This window comes from Hyposmocoma kahamanoa, unplaced genomic scaffold (genome assembly GCF_003589595.1).
Source record: "Hyposmocoma kahamanoa isolate Upper Pololo Valley unplaced genomic scaffold, ASM358959v1 66, whole genome shotgun sequence".
Taxonomy (NCBI): Eukaryota; Metazoa; Arthropoda; class Insecta; order Lepidoptera; family Cosmopterigidae; genus Hyposmocoma; species Hyposmocoma kahamanoa.
Window position 1 is genome coordinate 9,881,466 of NW_020653854.1, and position 19,122 is coordinate 9,900,587.

At 35.0% G+C, this 19,122-nt stretch overlaps 1 protein-coding gene across 3 annotated transcripts in view; it reads right to left on the minus strand.

The window, feature by feature from the left end:
* The window catches only part of LOC113231637 (protein tramtrack, beta isoform-like), a 62,860-nt gene that overhangs the window by 2,276 nt on the left and 41,462 nt on the right, over positions 1-19,122 (minus strand). For 2 of the 3 annotated variants that reach the window (XM_026466053.1, XM_026466052.1), the window contains exons 2-6: positions 16,960-17,120; positions 13,206-13,397; positions 11,498-12,146; positions 9,235-9,431; positions 8,492-8,572 (exon numbers count right to left, since the gene is read on the minus strand). In XM_026466053.1, the coding sequence (XP_026321838.1) occupies positions 8,492-8,572; positions 9,235-9,431; positions 11,498-12,146; positions 13,206-13,397; positions 16,960-17,100 (1,260 nt within the window). In that variant the 5' untranslated portion in view covers positions 17,101-17,120. Of the gene's footprint in view, positions 1-5,322; positions 6,745-6,905; positions 7,336-8,491; positions 8,573-9,234; positions 9,432-11,497; positions 12,147-13,205; positions 13,398-16,959; positions 17,121-19,122 lie in introns of those variants that run through there. The other variant, XM_026466054.1, reaches the window with a different exon arrangement.

The following is a 19,122-nucleotide window of genomic DNA, read 5'->3' on the forward strand; positions in this document are numbered from 1 at the left end:
ATTATGCTAATACAAATAGTACTCAGAAAAGTTAATTAAATAATTTATAATAATAAACAAGTTACAATTAAAACACATTGTACCGATATACAATAATTAATACAACTACAGGAACTTAGAAAAATTGCAATTATAAGTTCTATAAATATTTAGGTATGCCACTTAAAAATTCGACTCATCCGTAGAATAAAGATCTATGTGCAAGACTGCTTGTTTTCAGGACGTAGTATATTTCGTTCGTTATTCTTCGCCGTGGATGTCAGATCGACCGTTGTTCGATTTAATATTTCCGAAACGAAATAAGATATATAAATTCTCAAAACACGTTTAGATAGGCCTTAGTTTGAATAACGATACTATATTCTCGTAACGTACTTATTATCTTTTCGCTATATAATCACATCGGACTCTGTTCTTCGTATGAGTCGAAATGGTTAGTTAAATTACTAAAACTGACCAGCGTTTAGTTAACCATCCATTTTTCGCTTTTTGCTCCGTGTGGACGAAACCTAATCGTACTACCTAAGACTATACAAAATAAGATTATTGTAACATTGGTCATGAAAACTATTTTGCACTGGTTCTTCGGTATGTCGGAATTCGATTACACCACAAGATTGGAATGCGCTAACTACGGAGGTTTCTCATATCTACCACAACTAAAAAAACAAATACATCTATGTTGTTGTCCGTTGTATAAAAAGTCCATTATTTTATGGAAAGAATTCATAAAATTATATTTCCTTACTTCGGAAAAGAAAGCATAAAAATGATGTAAAGACTCGAATCAGTCAAAAGTATCTGCATATTTGATAAAAATCAATCTTATCAAATAATGCTATGATGCACTTGTGACAAAACTAACAATCGTCTAAAGCATCGAAAAATGCAAGTTAAAGTCATAGAGATAATGTTGACATCTGTCAAATGTGCAGATTTTTTGGGACAGTTTGATCGTTTAGATTAGTTTAAAGCATCAAATAGTCACAAGGCTGTACTTCTTTTTCATGAATACAAGCATACTTTTTGTCAGAATTGATGATGTTACTAGCTTCTGTATTCTCAGTTACTATACAAATGGCAACACTACCTTATAGTATATCCCGATATTTTAAAAAGAAATAGACATAAATATCTAATTAACGCCTCTTTCTGAAATGCTGCAAATATAAATGGCAGAAATGATAATTAGCAAGTCACATATCATAACGCAACTTACAATTTTCACCATAAAATTCTTTTCATTTTTTTCTCTATAGATCATTCACTACATATCTATGTATATTCCGTGATCTGCAGCCTTTATATAAGTCTTATATAGGCAAGAGGCACTCTAAATGTAAAACTGTGGTCGTAATTTATATTATAAAAAGAATCTACATTGTATCTATTTCAACACAGTATTTCGTGCTAGTCGTGATCCTTAAAATTTATCATGCTCGGTAAGTACTTAGGAAATAATATAAATCTGACATAATTCGTATATATATGTATATAATTGTTATTCTTTATTTTGTGCTAGTAGCGTGTTTTTGCAGGGACGTGGCAACAATTGATCAAATGTTAAGATTTGAATAACTGCACTCGGGGGTCGTAGAATCTATTGCTCATGTTCAATTCGCTAACAACATTTCCTATATATACACGTCATACATACAAATATATTCTATTAATAAATATTACCTCTGAAAGTTAGGAAACAAAATATTACTTTAAAGTGCATTCCTGTACTACTATAAAAACTATTTCGATAAAAACTCGTACAAACTTGTTAATTCGCTTAACCATTTATTGCTATGTAAAGTGTAAATATTTATTCTCTTAAAATAAGAAGAGGAACATTATAAGGTTCAATATTGCTATAAGTTTGGTAACGTTCGACTCCGAAACAAAAGTAGTGCAGCTTTTCAAATAACAACATTTAGTATATCTATTTCAAAATTACAAACATTATTTATATGCGATTCAGATATCTCCGAACTCTTTAGCTCCGGAAAGTAGCGCATCTACCAATCTATACTCTAATATGCATTTACAGTATAATTTTAATAACTTGACCGACATTCAATTTTGAATTCCCGCGACAATTTCGTCCTTAAATTCGCTAAAATTTACACATAAAGAAATATTGTAAATATGAAACAATTTACAACATTTCATGGTTATTAAAATTTACTTAATTTGATGATACAAATAAATTAAAAAGGAAAAATGACTTATAAAACAGTAAAGTGTAAAAACAATAAGAAATTATAATTTTAAGTAAATTTCAACAGCCATTCATACACGGAATGTGTTTGATGTTAGCAGTTTAAAATCGTGCACCCTCATCTACATTAACATATCATTTCAAAACAAACATTTCATTTTTAAATTATTTATGATGCAAAATCTCATTTGCAAGGCTCGTGTATATATTATGGGTATTTTGCATTAATATGACACAAGTAGGGAATTTTATTTTTCTACAAAACTTCAATAATATTTTATTATCCACTAAATTTTTACCAAACCTCGTCAGGATTTTTAATTTTGATTATCCAAGAGAGCTAGGTGAGGAAGTCTCGGTGTGTCACACCTCAAAGCATTGCTCTCCATAAAGATTCTCAAAATAGACAGAATTTTAAACAATACAAATAATAAAGTGTAACAATGTGAAATGCTCAAAAAGTATTCTTTGAATATCACTTTGTAAACAAACAAAAAATGTTATATTTAGGAAGTAAAACTGTTTTTTCGGATCTAAATCGCGTATTTAAATTTTTATTGAATTGATATTAAATTATTTTTATGTGAAATTTACTCCACTAGTTTATTATAATTATTAATACAAAGACCGAAGACTCGGAAAATAATCCTTCGATCAGGCCGGAATCGAACCGACGTCTTCTTGCACACCGCTATACCAGACTTGCCAGACGCTATACCAAACAAACCACGGAACGAACCAGCGGACCTCACGAATGCTTCCATGTGCTTGCGTCGTATCTCTGTATTTAGTTTTTCAACGACTTTTTAACCGTATCCGGCGGGATCGAAGGAATTTTTTCCGAGTGTTCGATCTTTGTATTAATGATTAAATCGCATGTTATTTTTTTAAAACAAACCCACGTATCAGGGGAAAAACCGCATGAAAAAACAAACATACGCGATATAGGCCCATAATCATAGTTTAATTTCCTATGTGGAACAATATCGAAAGCCTAAGAATTTTACCACTGCTTCTGGATTCTGTTCTCATAAATCATTTAAAAAAGAAATACGATTTAGATAAATTAATGCAAGTCCTATATCTAATTACTCGTACCACGTGCATGGAAGAGATTCCTAAGGACACTACACATAAGACAGTTTGTATAACGACATTCAACAGTCACAAACAAACCACTGGGATATGCTGCGGTACCCACGGCGATCGTACTCGATTATAATTAATAACTTTAAATAAAAAGATAAATAAATACGTACTCAATTTCGGTGGCGTATTTAATTTTTTTCGCGTGGAATGTTAGACGTCTGTTAAGAATAAGTACATCTTATTTTTTTATTAATTACACTGAAGTTTTATGACTATGAAACGACCACCCTAATTTCTAATCTTAAATTTTAATATTGAGATCTTTCAAAAATATAGAAATAATAAGCGGTTTTCGTAAACCAAAATGAGAGTTATCAATACAAAAGGAACGGTAAACGTTACCGTTGGAGTTAGTTTTCGTTTCAAGAATAAAGAATTTAGTCTATTGGCAATGATAAAATTTCCCTAGCGTCGCGTCGGTTTTAGGAACTAAAATACGGTTACTTATCATACAGCCATATATTCAATTTAAATTTAAAGCTCTAAGTGGCACTGCAACTATTATGGACGGGCGTGTAGCTTACCATCGTCACTTAATATTTAAAAAGACAAAATAATCGGTGAGATCTTACGCCAATTGGTAATTAATTTCACCATGATGGTAAATATATCCCATGTACAGTTTAGCATGGCGGCTACTTGTGACATGATCAGCCCGGTTAAGTTCTGGGCCGCGATAATATAATGTAAGCCAACGATAAGGTAAGATTTGATTTACTGCTTCATATAAAGTTTACAAAGATCTTAAATATTATATTAGTCCTTAGTATATGACACCACGTAAGGGCACAGCAAAGAAATGCAAAGGATACTTATTCTATAAATAAAAAGAAATTTCCAAAAGAATCCAAACAATCCAAAAAACGCGCCACAGACGCGCCTCTACAGCGCTTCTACAAGCATCTAATTTGAAGGCGCTATTAAAATTATTTAAAAACTCCTTTGAACGCTGAGCTGTCAAAATCACTGTAGCATTGTAAGTATAGGGAATCTTCTCGTTGCCAATAGTTTTGAGAAAGAAACTTACACCTACAAATTTAAAACTCTTCAAAACGCCCGAATCACCATCTGAGATCGTTTTTTATTCCAGGATCTTGTATTTTTATTCTTATATCACAGAATCTTCCCTTATATTACCATAATACTTTCGTTTAATATTCCAAACCGAATGATTAAACTCCTTGTAGAGTGTATGCGTTATTATTACACTATTATTATCCTTAAGACATTTTAACGCCTACATTGAACTTTTCCAAATCAGTAGATATTTTTCTATATTTTTATTTCGATTACATTTCAATAACCTATTTAATTTTTACCAATATAATAAAACCTGCGTCAAGAATAACATCACATTTGTAGATATAAAATGTTGATATGTACTTTCCAAACGATTATGAAGTGATCACTACTTAGAAAGACGTTCTCGTTAAGTTTAGAATTTCGATATTAAATTTTAATTTTATAAATAATGGTACAGTCGACCCGTTGAGTACCGTCAGCATACATTTATAAAATTACATTTGAACATTACGCGCTAAAAGTGAGCCAACATCCAGTACCAAATCAAAGCTTTAATATTTCTGTCATGAGGTATCATTTAAACAAAGCATTCGGTAGTGTGTCCATAAGAACTACATATATTTTAAAAGAAAACCATAGTAGAGGTCGCGGCTAACATTTTAACCATTGAGACCAATGTGACATTACTGCATGCTCATTGAGAAACAAGGCGATAACCTTATGCCGTAATTTCGCATTTGCCGAAAATTCAAGAGGGTCAAGTTGTTCGTCGCCACTATTATTGAATTAAACGTTAATTCGTTACGATCCATAAAATATCCCTGTATTTGACTCTGTTGGATTGTTTTATTGTTGAACACAATAAATTGACTCGAACATTTCAAATGCTTTGCCTGTAAGCTCGTGATATTTCAAATTCAATCAAAATTTGGCTTTTTTATTTTTATGTACTGATAAACTTTAACAAAGCATCTGAAACACCCAACCTTAATAAATGAATCTGTAGTATGAAAATAGGTAGAAAAGTTTATGTATATTTTATTACACTGCCATGCCTCTTTCTTCCAACAAAAATAAAATTGGTAGATATGTACCTAATATTGTCTCTGTTATGTTACTTTAAGCATATAATTAACAAGATTATAAATCACTGAATGATTAATTTACAATAATATGTATTCGTATAAAACAATGTCGGATAATTATGGGGCAGGAAAAAGAGGCATAGATATTGGTTAAAACTGAAACATGGTTTAAAGCTTTGATTCCCAAGATCACACATCCACAACCCTCCCCATGTAACCCAGTACAGAGCTAGAAAGCATTAAGACTAATACATTTTCTAAAAATTCGACATTACCAAACTATATTATTTACATTATATATCGTTATTGCTTTTTGTATCATATCAGGGGAGCGTGCGTCAATAACCACGAAAGACATAAAATCAGTAAAAATCTCAAATCGCTAACTTTTTTCTTTAATTATTACCAACTATTGAGTGCATTAGTATGGTCTCTAATAATATGTAATTAAAGCACTCATTATCAATCTTTAAAATTGGTTTAAAATCAACTCTGAGAGATGAACTACAATAAATACGCAAGTTCTAAAATATTATGTCAGCTGTAAATTAATATGATATTTTACATTTTATTATTTAGCGTCTGAATACTTTGAAGTGTCCACAAAAAATGTGAGCTCTTAGCGACAAAAACACTTTTTCATAATCAAAGTATTGCATGAAAGCAAAGTGCGTGGGAAATGTTACTTTTAAGAATACGCAGCAATCAATGAACACAAACAGAAGTTTCACTTCTTAAGCTAAACTTTGGCTATGCCGTCTAGAGGCTCATTAGTAAATGAGAATTTCATTACAGTCTAAAGCGTAAACAAAGCACCTAATGTTGAAAATTTTAAGATAAAAAAAGCAAACGAAAGAGAAAAAGAATCTAAGTGTTCATCCTCACTTATATAGAATTAACACCTTTTGTTTGTCAATTATCTATTAGTGAAATATCAAATATTATTCATATCATTCAGATCACAGTTGCGGCGTTTTAATCACATTCTTACCTAATTACAACATATTGTCCTCCGTTTGTTCATTCGACTATCACTTCTCGCTCAACATTGACTATTCCAATAATAGGACACATTATTGGCTAAAAAAATTTCATAGGCTAATTGTGCACTATATCCGTACAATACTCATTGGTGCGGGCTTTCTTCCTCCGTGTCGACAGGACTCGGTGACAGGAACTTCCGAGCGTACTTCGGGTAGTGCGTCTTCTCATGCGCCTTCAGTATTGTCGATCGGGAGAACGTCTTGCCACACAGAACACATTTAAACGGCCGTTCGCCTGCAATACGAATACGATTGTCAATACAAAAAAAAACAAATTTTAAACAGTAGTAATGACAAGTTAACAAGTACTATTCGGAATTAAAATGGACCTCCCAATGTTAAAATAAACAATTTCATTTTAGAAACAATTGAAAATATAATAAATTATAGACTTACCTGTATGTACTCTACAATGGTCCTTCATATGATGTCTTAATTTAAACGCCTTTCCACAAAATTCACACTTAAATGGTCTGTCGCCAGTGTGTACCGGCAAATGGGCAATTAACGACGACACATCTGGAAAACTCTTGCCACAAAATTTACACAGCACCACATTTCCTGGTTCCACAGGTCCAATGTCCAAATCTATTGGTGGCTCTTCGGCGGGCATGCTCATGTAATGCGGTTCGTTGAACTGTCCAATTAAAGGTAACCCCATGGGTCTCCCTAAAATTGCATCCCGGTATTTCAACGTGTCCAGGGTATGTGTCGTCAATATGTGCCTGGTCAGTTTGTTCTGATGTGGAAACGCCGCGCCGCAGTGTATGCAAAAATATCCTCTCTCCCCTTCCTCAATACGCACCCTACCGGACCCTTCGTACTCCTGCAACCACAAAAAGAACATCAACTTCTTTTTTCTCTTGTTCCAAACGAATCAAACTGTGTGCAATATGTCTACCACTACTGTCTAAATTGAGATGCAATCTCAGTATATCTTTATTTTTCCACTATCTAAGTAAGAAGTTGACGCTCATTTTTGCCCAATCAATGTGCAGGAGTGACCCGGGAACCGGCTACGCGTAATGCCTTGTTGTATAGCAACGCGCGCGCGCACTCTATCACAGATTCGTACTATAACGTATGCAGGTATATGGCCAAAGTTTAAATAAAATACTGCCCAAATATATATCAAACAAAATGAATGGATATAAAAAATGATGGCCAACAAAATGAAGGTCAACTTCTTGACAGCAAGGCATAGTACTCGATGTTTAAAATAGCGCAGCATATCAAACAAGCATGCAGTTGTAACATACAACACCAATGTCTAGTGAAACAATTTGACGCTTTTTCTAAGACAACTATAACACATTGTGCAACCAACACACAAGAATTTAACAAGTACAACTAAAGAAATTGTAAAACAAATTTGTTCTTTAAAATGTTATTTTCAGGATTGTGACCCAGTTACTGAGTCACTTTTAATCCATATGCAAGATAACGAAGTTAGCAACAACTCATTCAGTCTTATCTTATGTAATTCTTTTATCATACATGTATTATCCTTAGCCCTCACCAACATGCATTATTTCAATGTCTTGATTAAATTCGCCGGTTTAATGAGGTACAGATAAATGTCAAAATACATACAAAAAGCTCTAAAGAACTTTAAAAATACTAACACCAACGACATAAACTCCTGTATAATGAAAATCAAACATTTATACATCAATTATATAGCATGCAAATGACAAAGCTCTTTATAATTCTATAATTTTTCATTGAATTAATTATCAGATATTGTTTTTAGGTTACAATAGAATTAAAAGGAGCTTATATCTGTACTGAATATCAAAACTAAAAACTTAGGTGTGATATTCATTGAATATTTTTTATAATCACAAATTTCATGTATTATTCAACATGAGTATTACGTTTTTTATAAGGAATGTCCATCCATGTTATTAACATCAAATATTGTGATTAAGTTAATAGTATCTACGACAACATTTAACACCAATATTATAAGCTATACTTACAGATTCATGCAGTCGGTAATCAGAAGACGATTCACCGGCCTTATCATCATTGCGGTCCCAATCCACCTCTTTCTTCAGAGACTAAAACACACATTAATTGACAAATAAAGCAAATGCAGTAGTTAGTTTTACAATAAAAAGGATTGTATTGTTACTACAGAGTTGTGTAAAAAATATTTCTCTAAGAGTGCTTTGCAAATACTCATATGCTGTAATTTATCTGTAGTCAAGAAGCTACATTCATAATATACTTTTTTCCTTGCTAAACTACACAAAAAGACACAGGTTTTTGAGCTACAGTGCATTTCATTACTTAAAATAAATTGCAAATAACTCAAAGGACACAGATGACCAAATTACAGTAATAGTTCTATTCTTTAAATTAATGTTAATGCATGATTGGTACAGTTGCAATATGAAGTTAGCAACTCCAATTGTTTACACTGTGGTGATCCTGTTCATTGAGAGATCTAAGTAAGAGTAATGCATCCTTAAAATAATGTATATTGGCCTAATCAAGTGATAGATATCATTAGGGTGCACGGAAGGAGCCTTTCCACACGATGTCCTTCCTTTCGTGTGCGTCTGGCACACCCTGGACAACAATCAGAGAGCACCTGATGTTGATAGGCAAAACTTTTCACCATGATGGCAATCATTATAGTGTATGCCATCAATATGATAAGAAGATGAAGATAGATACCATATAGACATTGATAGGGAAAATGTCACAAAGTAATTACCAAAGGAACTTGCTGAACAGGAGGCAAGCCTGACGGGCCGGCAATAGGCTCATTTCTGGGACTCGGCAACGAAGGATGTGAAGGATGTACCAAGGCGGGGTGAGGAATGGCGTTGAGTACGCTCAGCCTCTGGTCGACCGGCACAGGCGAATACCGCATTAGGACGCCACCGTGGCTGTTTATCGTCATGTTGATTCCTGGAATTAGAGAAAAACAGTTTCGATTAAGTCTGACACGTTACTACACATCCTCTGAACTACAGTAAGGCAGCCAAAAACTAGCACTTGCGGCTTTCCGCAACTTCCTTTGTAGTGTGTAAAGCGCGGGAGTTTAAGATGTTGTCCAGATAGGTAATTCATACAAGGACAACATTCTGTCTTGTAATTAAGCGCAAATTTATTGAAATTATGTAAGATTTCAGTCGACTAAACGGCAAAAAACTTAACAATATATCACGTACTTTGTCGGGAGGTTTTGTTCTATATAGCAGTGATTCGAATTTAATACAATTCATGTTCATATATCTAGTTAGATAAACTACGTATACAATAGAATTCATTACAAAAAACCAACAAAAATATGATCTAAGTAATAGTTTCAGCAGTTTTTGACAGTAACAATCCGGTTATCATCATTTTGACATTGACAATGACATTGACACTTAAGAGTTACTGAAAGAAGAATACGGCGCAAATTCAACGACGACGGAGCCATATCCACACAAAACATGACTTGACTTACGGCGCAAATTCCTGTCGTTATTAACAATGTCGTTTGATATATATTATGCGATGCTATTTACGTAATTTTGTGGAACATGTCGCTCTAATTTCTAAGTCAACAGAAAAAAAAGACGGTGGCTGGATCATATCCGTCCCTTCATGCTTCATTTATATAATTTATACTACAAAAAAATCGTAAAAGCCTTCAACAAAAGTTTCGAGAAAAATGTTTTTTATTTAAACAATAAATCATTATCGCTAATCTTATAACTACGCATTCAAATTCTATGCATAATATCCATGTATAATAAATGCAAAATTAAATAAATAAGCACACGTACACATTGAACTTATCACTAGTAAAACCGGCAGTGTTTTTTTTTGGTCGGATATTTTTTTAAGTCTAATTTGAAAATAAAAAAAATGTCGTCTGTCACTTTCTTATTCATTTCATATTAGCACTGGATTGTGGAGTCGTTTGAGATTTATTTTGCATTGTCATTATAATTACATAAACTTTGGTTGAAAAAGTATTTTTTAGGAAATGAAACTATTTTTCCGGATTTAAATCGCGTATATTTGTTTTTTCAAACAAACCGACGTTTCGGGCCCTTTACAGGTCCCATGGTCACGGTTGACGGTACTCAACCAGCTGTTCCTGCTTGTCATAAAATAAAATAAAATAATGCTTTAGATTTCATTTTGATTTTTTCCCATACAGTTTGAGTAAGACTGTGCTAATTCATTTAATGGATACTTCGTGTTTAATTCTTACTTATTTAAACGTTACTATTTTTAATCGACTTTAAAAAAGGAGGAGGTTCTTAATTCGACTGTTTTTTTATGTGTATGTTACGTAATTACTCCGGGATTTAATTGTGAACCGTTTTGATGATTTTTTTTTGTTGGAAAGAGGGTATAGTCAAAAAGCACTTCAAGCTTGACACTTTGTACTTTGGACCGTTCTTATCGTAAGCGGCATAGAGTTGGATTTAAATCTTAAGTGTCAAGCTTGTCGTGCTCTTGATGCTGTACTTCAATATTGATGCCATTTAAATTTGAAGAAAATATTCCACCTCTAAGGGTAGCAAATTAGGGCATAAGTCCGGTTTCGCGATCCGGTAACCGATTTCATTAAAACTTGGCAAATAGATGTAATTCCACGAACTTTTGAAGTCGGTTAACTGTAATATCTATAGTTAGTATATTATAACTGCCTCTGGCCGAACGGTTACCATGCCAGACTGCCACGCAGAGGTCTCAGGTTCGATTCCCGGGTCGGGAGAAATATTTGTATGGCCTACATTTATTTCTCTCGTGAGTTTGGGTGTAATTTGTGGTTGTCTATGTATGTGTCCATGGCACCCGCGACACAGGGTTTTCCCAGTGCGCGGCTATGTTGAGTGTGAGCGTTATTATTATTATTTACAGTTATATCTATGTTACCTTACTGTTTTGTTCCGCTAAATGTACCAGTGTGTGTGTATAAATTAAAGAGTTTTCGCCTAAATTGGACTTTCACAAATATATGAAAGCCTTACCAATATCATTTTGGGCTCCATTCGATCGTATTGAAACTACGTCGTCTTCGGGTGACGATGGCCGCATAGGTTCGTCAGGAGGTTCTTCTTTCGGGATAGTGGGATGCGTAGGTGTTGAAATTTCAGTTGAGGTTTCTGTTCTAAACCGTCGTACTGAAAGCAAGGGAGATATTCTCGGCGGAGAGGCCTCCGGTGGCTCTCTTAGATCGCGGCTTTCGCGAGTGTCCCTCAAATCACGAGGCTCATGCATTTCTCGTGGGTCACGATCACGTAAGTCTCTGGAATGTGACTCTCTATGATCTCCAATGTCTCGGGATTCTCTATGCTCGCGATGCTCCCTCGACTCCCTACTCTCTCGAAGATCACGAGGTTCTCTCAAGTCTCGAGGTTCTCTTTGTTCCCTGTGCATGTCCCGCGAGTCACGGGAGTCGCGTGAGTGGCTTTCTCTTTCGCGATCTTTATTTTCTCTATCACGTACATCCTTCGACTGTCTGTCGTCTACTTCCCGATTCTCTCTGCCTTCTAGTCGATCGTGTGCCTCTGGACACTCTCTGGTGTCCTGTGGTTGGCACTCTTCCATTGGTTCTGAGACGTTCCTTGAGTCGATCCCCGCAGCGCTTAGCGTCGTCATCTCAGCTAGTCCTTTAACCTATCGGCAAAACACTCATCAATATTAATATTCTACTAACTTAAATTGTTACAGTGTTAACCGTATGTATTATAAATGTGGAGTTAACAAGATAACTAGCAATGTAATTACAACTTAGTTGCTACTAGCTGCCTATACATCGTCGGTGTTTTGTAGAAAGGGTGAAATCGACCTTTCGGAAAAGTTTTCAAGGGATCATGTTTTAATTTTTCACGACTGTTCTAAAATATTTACGTCCTGTTTAAACTTAATCAAAACCAAAATTGCATTTTAAAATCGGACGTTAACATTTTAAAACAGTCGTTACAACCGGAATCATCCTCTACTGAACAACTTTTTGAAATGGCTCTTTCGTCCTTTCTACATACGTGCAACTGTCAGGTATGGGTCTCCTATGAGCTGATGATCTCAACCCTCTGGTTGAGGCCTTGCCCGGCACACTGGGTTAAGAACTCCAAACATTACCAAAGGGCTGTGAAGCTTCTTTCGAAGCGCAGGTTTCATCATGTTTTCATTCATCGTTAGCGTTATTGCTATTAAATATTCTAAGTCTAAATTTAGGCAGTAGAACTCCTTGTGAAAGAGTTAGTCCAGGGTAGTACAGCCACCTTGCCTATTTCTGCCGCCAAGCAGTAATGTCAGCAGAACTGCGTTCCGGTTTTGAAGGTGCTGGCGAAGTTACAGGCACATGGGACTTGTCGACTTATGTCTCAAGGTGACAGACGCAGTGGCAGTGCCTCTCAGATCTTTGCGATTTAAAGCTCTGAGTGGCACTGCAACTGTTATAGGCAGGCGTGTAGCTTACCATGAAGCACACAACTTGTTCGTCCCATCACTTGATATTATAGAAAAAAACACAAATGAACGTAACTCTGAAATTAAAGTCATGTATGGCCATAGGAATTCGTCAAAGACGTAGATTTCTCAATAGTGAAGCAACCGTTTTTCCATTGAGTTAGACTGTCTATTGACGTTTAGATACTTATTTGTTTATCTTTTTGGTTGTAGACATGCAATAAATAACTATTGTTATGTACAACGTCTAATCAGTAAACTCACTTGAAGACTCTCAGCAGTTTTGAGGAGTGCAGGCAGTTGGCAGTACTGGACGTTGACCTCGCCCTTGTACATGAAGTCGACAAGCGTCCTGAGCTCCTCCAAGCGCACGTCCTTGAGGATCACGATAGGGTGACGCGAGGGATGGTCCACGAATAGCGAGCGAAAGTAAGATGAGCACGCAGACAGGACAACCTGGAATTTTTAATACAGTTCATATTATTTCAAAGTTAACTAAATTTTGGAAATAAAACCATTTCGATACCTCGCACGTAAGTTGTTATAATTAAACAAAATAGCTTTTTTTTTTACTTTTTATCATAAACATATCCTTTTTTTACGTATATTGTAGGTAGGTATAAACATATCCTTGTTTATGTGTATTGTAGGTTATTGTACCTTGTTTCAATATAAACAACACTTAGAGTCGTATTCCAGAATTCTACTCAACGCTCAAGTCAGGATTTGAGCAGACGATTTGAAGTGGAAATACGACCCTAATGGCAAGGACTTGAGTATGATTTTCAGTGCTCACTGCAATACTCATGTCCTGACTTGAGTATTGAGTAGAGTTCTGGAATACGACCCTAAGTCATTTGTTTACTTTTAAATACGGAACCGATAATATACATACAAAATGGTACATTTAACTTAAAACATACAAAATGCTATTTTGTGCCTTACGACAACTTACGTGGGGGTATCGGTTTTTTTTTCGTATCTAAATCACGTACACTTGTTTTTTCAAGCAAGCCAATGTTTCGGGTCCTTTATTATAGAACCAATGGTCATGACCATAGATACATGACTCACTGATTTCCTTTATTAATTCCATTTAGTAAAGCGTCATATGATTAAAAAAATATTTTACAAAACGTATGTAGCGTAAATTGGAATGTTCTTTGGTAAATTCGACGACCTCGGTGGCCTAACGGATTATAGTCCTGGGTTCGATTCCTGATAGGACTAATCTGGTGTTCTTGGAATTGTCCCAGAATTCCGTTACTCTGATACTCATAGTACAGGGAATTTAGTTTGAAACCAGGCAAGATTTACAAACAGACATTATATACAACGTGAAGCCTGAAAACCAGCAAATTGCTGAAGCTGTTGTTACCTTTTTTTCATCACAGTCATTTATTTTAAGCCAATATTTAAAGTTTTTTAGGTACCGTTGTATTGTTGAAGGTATTGAAGAATAAACTATTTTTTTTTTTTTTTTTTATTAATGTGGTTGCTTGGCATTAGCTTTGTAACTATACTTCGAAATAAGATGGTTTGCATTAATATTAGACATAACTGGTTGATGACTTGACCATCTCAGTCAGCTGTAACCATGGGACCTGTAAAGCGCACGCAACGTTGGTTTGTTTGAATAACAAAATTATGCGATTTAGATCTGAAAACAAACATAGTTTCATTTTCAATGTGCAGCAATCGCAACACCTTAAGAACTCGATATGTTAACTATATTTATTATCATTACCAGCGAGAAGATATCATAATTATAATATATAATAATTAAAGGCCTCCTTGTATAATATTACCCTTTAACTGGTATGATCCTGAGGTGCCTGCATTCTATAGCGCACTAGGGACAAGACCATCCTACTTGTAATCAGTGTATTCAGAGTGGAATGTAAGACGCTGCACATTCTCAAAGCAACAATATTTATGTGTTTTGAAATTTAAATTTGAAATTAGTGTCGGAAATGTACAGACATTCTATCAAATTAAACCATTACTCTAAGAGTTGGTCACAAACTGCGACTTTCACAGCAGTAGGTACCTACTCGAGAAACCCTCTTCCGTATCTTTTACATAGTTACTAATAAGGAGATAAGATATTTGAATGCCGTTAGGGCAACCCATCGAGTATATAACCAGAAGTAGAGGCGAAATGTCATTTAATTTGTTTGAAAACTATTCTGCCATATCATTACTGTGACAACTGCGCTCCGATTGGCTAGCCCGAGTTCGAAACAATTGACGGGTGTCATCAATGGGTGTCTTCAACTGTTTCACTTCAAAATCGACCAGTTAACTTGAGCTTTGCTATAATAGACGAAAATTGTTAAAAAATTTTAACAACACTTTTAACACACAACAACAATGTTAATTACATATTTAATTACCGATGAAATTTGATTTCGTCGTTTGTAATTAGATGTTTTGCTGTTTTTCCCACACCACCAAATAGAACAGCATATTATCTTTATTACAATAAATACAGAATATTTTTTGGAATATACGGAGACGTACGCACAGGTCAGTAGTTGGCCTGTCTATATTTCAGTGCAAACGAGAGCTGTTCTTTATAAGAGCTGTATCGCTAATGTGTTACCAGGAATTTATGGTCATTATTTCGTCTCTATTTCTGGTTATATACTCGATGGCGCAACCTATCGGCAATATTGGCCCCAAATTGTCAAAACGGCGTATTAAATCATCTCGGTTGTGTGTCGTAAAAGTACCGATGACAGGATTTTATACGTTTGATATTCTGCTAAAAGTTAAGACAAGTCGCTTGTCAGAGGCTAGTCACTGAGTTACTATTCAACTGCCATTGTAATTTTTTGGTATTCTGCTCTTAAGTGGCGAGTCGGTGGCACGATGGCGTAATCAACTAATTATTTGACATAAAAAAATCATTTTAAGACTACATTGTTGTATAAACGAGATAAAAATTAAGATATGCATATTTCCATGACAGTTTTAGTAAGGCAACATATGTCAGTGATAGAATGAATGAATGCCATCACCGCTAGAGAAGAGCGCTTAAATGAAAATTTTTTTTAAAGTTTGCTTTTTAATGTACAACAATTTTATTTTTTACGACGTGCTTAAGTGTCAACTTCCGTTATTTATGTTTCCTAAACAAATTAATTCGTCAATGTGAATAATAATATTATAAATAAAAATTAAACTTGTGTTTTACAAATAAACTGACTGAAAAGCTTTACTGACCTACTCTCGCTTTTCTTTGTCAACATAATGTGGCGAGCTTTTTTAATCATTAAGTGTTATTTCTTACCTACTTACTGTTTTAACAGGCTTTAAAACGTTTCTTTAAACTATTTTATAAGCTTCAAACTAAGAAGCCTTTTAAGTGCCCGTTTTTTTGAAATTTATAAGCAGTTTTTTTCCATCTCTAATCACTGCCATTCCACTGCCACTCAATTGAGTCTCAACTGCCATTGCAATTAGATTTTAGCAGAATAACAAATATTATCATAATTGCAATGTAATATCAGTGAAGTCTCAATGGAATTTACATTGACCAGTTGTTTAAATAAATTAGCATAATTGGGGCACTGGTAGCATAAAACAATAAAAAGTACTTACTCAAGAACTTTGTGCAGTTACCTACATACAGGTAAAATACATAAGATAAAGTATGCGCACGACAAATCAGTAAGTATTTTTTGTTATACTATATATATATATATAGTTCTTGTATTACTTACTGCCTGTTGGGGAAGCCCGAGGCTTATACATACATATATAATAATGCGAATAGATATCCACACAATTTAAACAAATACGTCATTGCTTGCTATTTGCTAGCTTCCTAGTTACTCAATTCGAAATTACGAGTGTGTTGACTGGTACGTACTGTAATGACCATAGGTAAGTACATATTCGGTTTATAGTACATTGGTGGCATAAATAACGCCTTCACTTACGCGGGTAGTTAATTTATTAATAATTAATAAGTATAACGGTCAATGGTTAGTATTAACAATTCACATTATACCTTGTGAGCTCTAATGGAGGCACCTTCGGAGCAGGCAAGCGTGACGTCCACGAGGCTCTCGTCGTGCAGCAACTGGCTGAATACTCCCAGCAGGTTGCTCTGATGATTGTTCCACCTTAGGCAATAGTGCTCACTTCCCATGTCTAAGTTAGCTCCCGCCGCTGAAACAATCGTAGTTTTCTTTTACTAATTGTTCGGTCTGCCTGTATAATCGTAAACGTTCAGGGGAAATCGTCTTCCCAGTACGACAGATTTCTGTCAGTCTAGCCAGTCTACAGTCCCTTAGCAGCAGTAGAGCTCCTTTTCAAAGATTTCGTCCAGGAAAGTAATGCCACCTTACCTATTTCTGCCGCCAAGCAGTAATTTTAGCATTACTGCGTTCCGGTTTAGGTGAAATTACAGGCACACGGGAGTTGTCAATTTATGTCTCAGGGTGACGGGCGCAGTGGCTGTGCCCCTCAGATTTTTGCGATTTAAAGCTCTGAGTGACACTGCAACTGTTATGGACAGGCGTGTAACTTACCATCATGCGCACGACTTGTTCAATTAAAAAAAAACCTATTTATGTTGCCAGTCAATTTGCTGGTCATCCATAGACGCTGGATGCGCCGTTAATAATATCCCATTAGTTAAACTATTAGGTTTTGCAGTTACATAGACCATCAGCGTCTTATTATAGGACGATAATGCATTTACAGCGGGAATATAGTGGCTCAGGGTAGCGAGGGACCGAGTGAAGTCTATATTCAGCAATAGATAAAACAGCATTATTTTTTGGTATTTGAGAAGGGTTCTGGTAGTGCAATTTCTCCATTGATGAGTAGAATTACACCCAAAAATGGCGGTGGTAGTGCAATGGGAGCATGTTAGTTCTCAATTGAAAGATCTATTATTCGAATATTATGTACGAAATTATTCCACTAGTCTGTTATAATTTCCGTCATGTGCTTGTTAGCAAAAGGTGTTTGTAACGAAAAGAATTTCCTGACAAACACCATTAAATATTAGTATTAGTATTATTTCTGTTCATGTTTCTGCTTTTCTTTTTACCAACATAGCCACTAAGAAAACTGTTACTAATCAATTTATGGACCCCGTTGCCTGAATTAAAGATAAAATAAATAAAAATAATTAATAATACAAAGATCGAACACTTATAAAAATTCCTACAATCCGGATTCGACCACGGGTTTCCATCCCCGTCGCTCTTACAACTGAATTGCAGGTCGAATTACCAAGGCCACGAAATTCTTCTGTGTTTGTCACATATATCTTTGCTTTCGACGCTGTAAGCGACATCTGTCTGGTCGAAACAATTTTTCTTTTTGTTCGATCTTTGAATGGAATACTATACTTTGCCAGCTGAATTAACAAAAATAACATCTTGAATATCAAAATCAACACACAGCTCAAGTGAATTTGTAGGTATGGAAGTTACAGAAATTTTAGTAAGATATTTCAAAATAATTCATGTAACTACGGGTTATGTCACTATTTACTTCATAGTAAGAATTACAGGAATTCTTGTGTATATAGATAAGATATACATACGCAATTATTCTTTGATAAAAAGTTTCAAGTTCGTACAGATATAACCGGACATTATACGTCGAACAAGTTTGGATATCTCATGAAAAAAGATGTTTCACCGAATTGTGAAAGTTGTAATAAAATTGAAGACATCCTAATGGCGAAATATACCTTGAGCGAAGGCCAGCGACAGCTATTGATAATTACATTCATTAAAATTGAACGAATTTTTAGTAGCTCTACTGCTATTAAAATTCATTCTGCTACATAAGTTTTTGACTTTTAAGTTTGTGATCCCTCTCTCTCTCTATTTATTAATTATTTTGCCATGAATTAATCTTTTAATTACATCCATTTAGTAGCAGTACAGCTCCTTGTCAAAGAGTTTGCCCAAGGAAGTACTGTCTTCTTCGTCTAGAAGGGTTAGGATGCTGGTGAATTTACAAGCACATGGCACTTGTCAACTTACGTCTCAAGGTGATGCAGTGGCAGCGTCCTCAGATCTTTGCGATTTGAAGCTCTAACTGGCGCTATAACTGCTATGGACAGGCGTGTCGCTTACCATCAGGCGCACACTTATCCGTCCCGTCACTTATGTCCACTTGTACTTAACTCAAGAACATCTTAAACCTA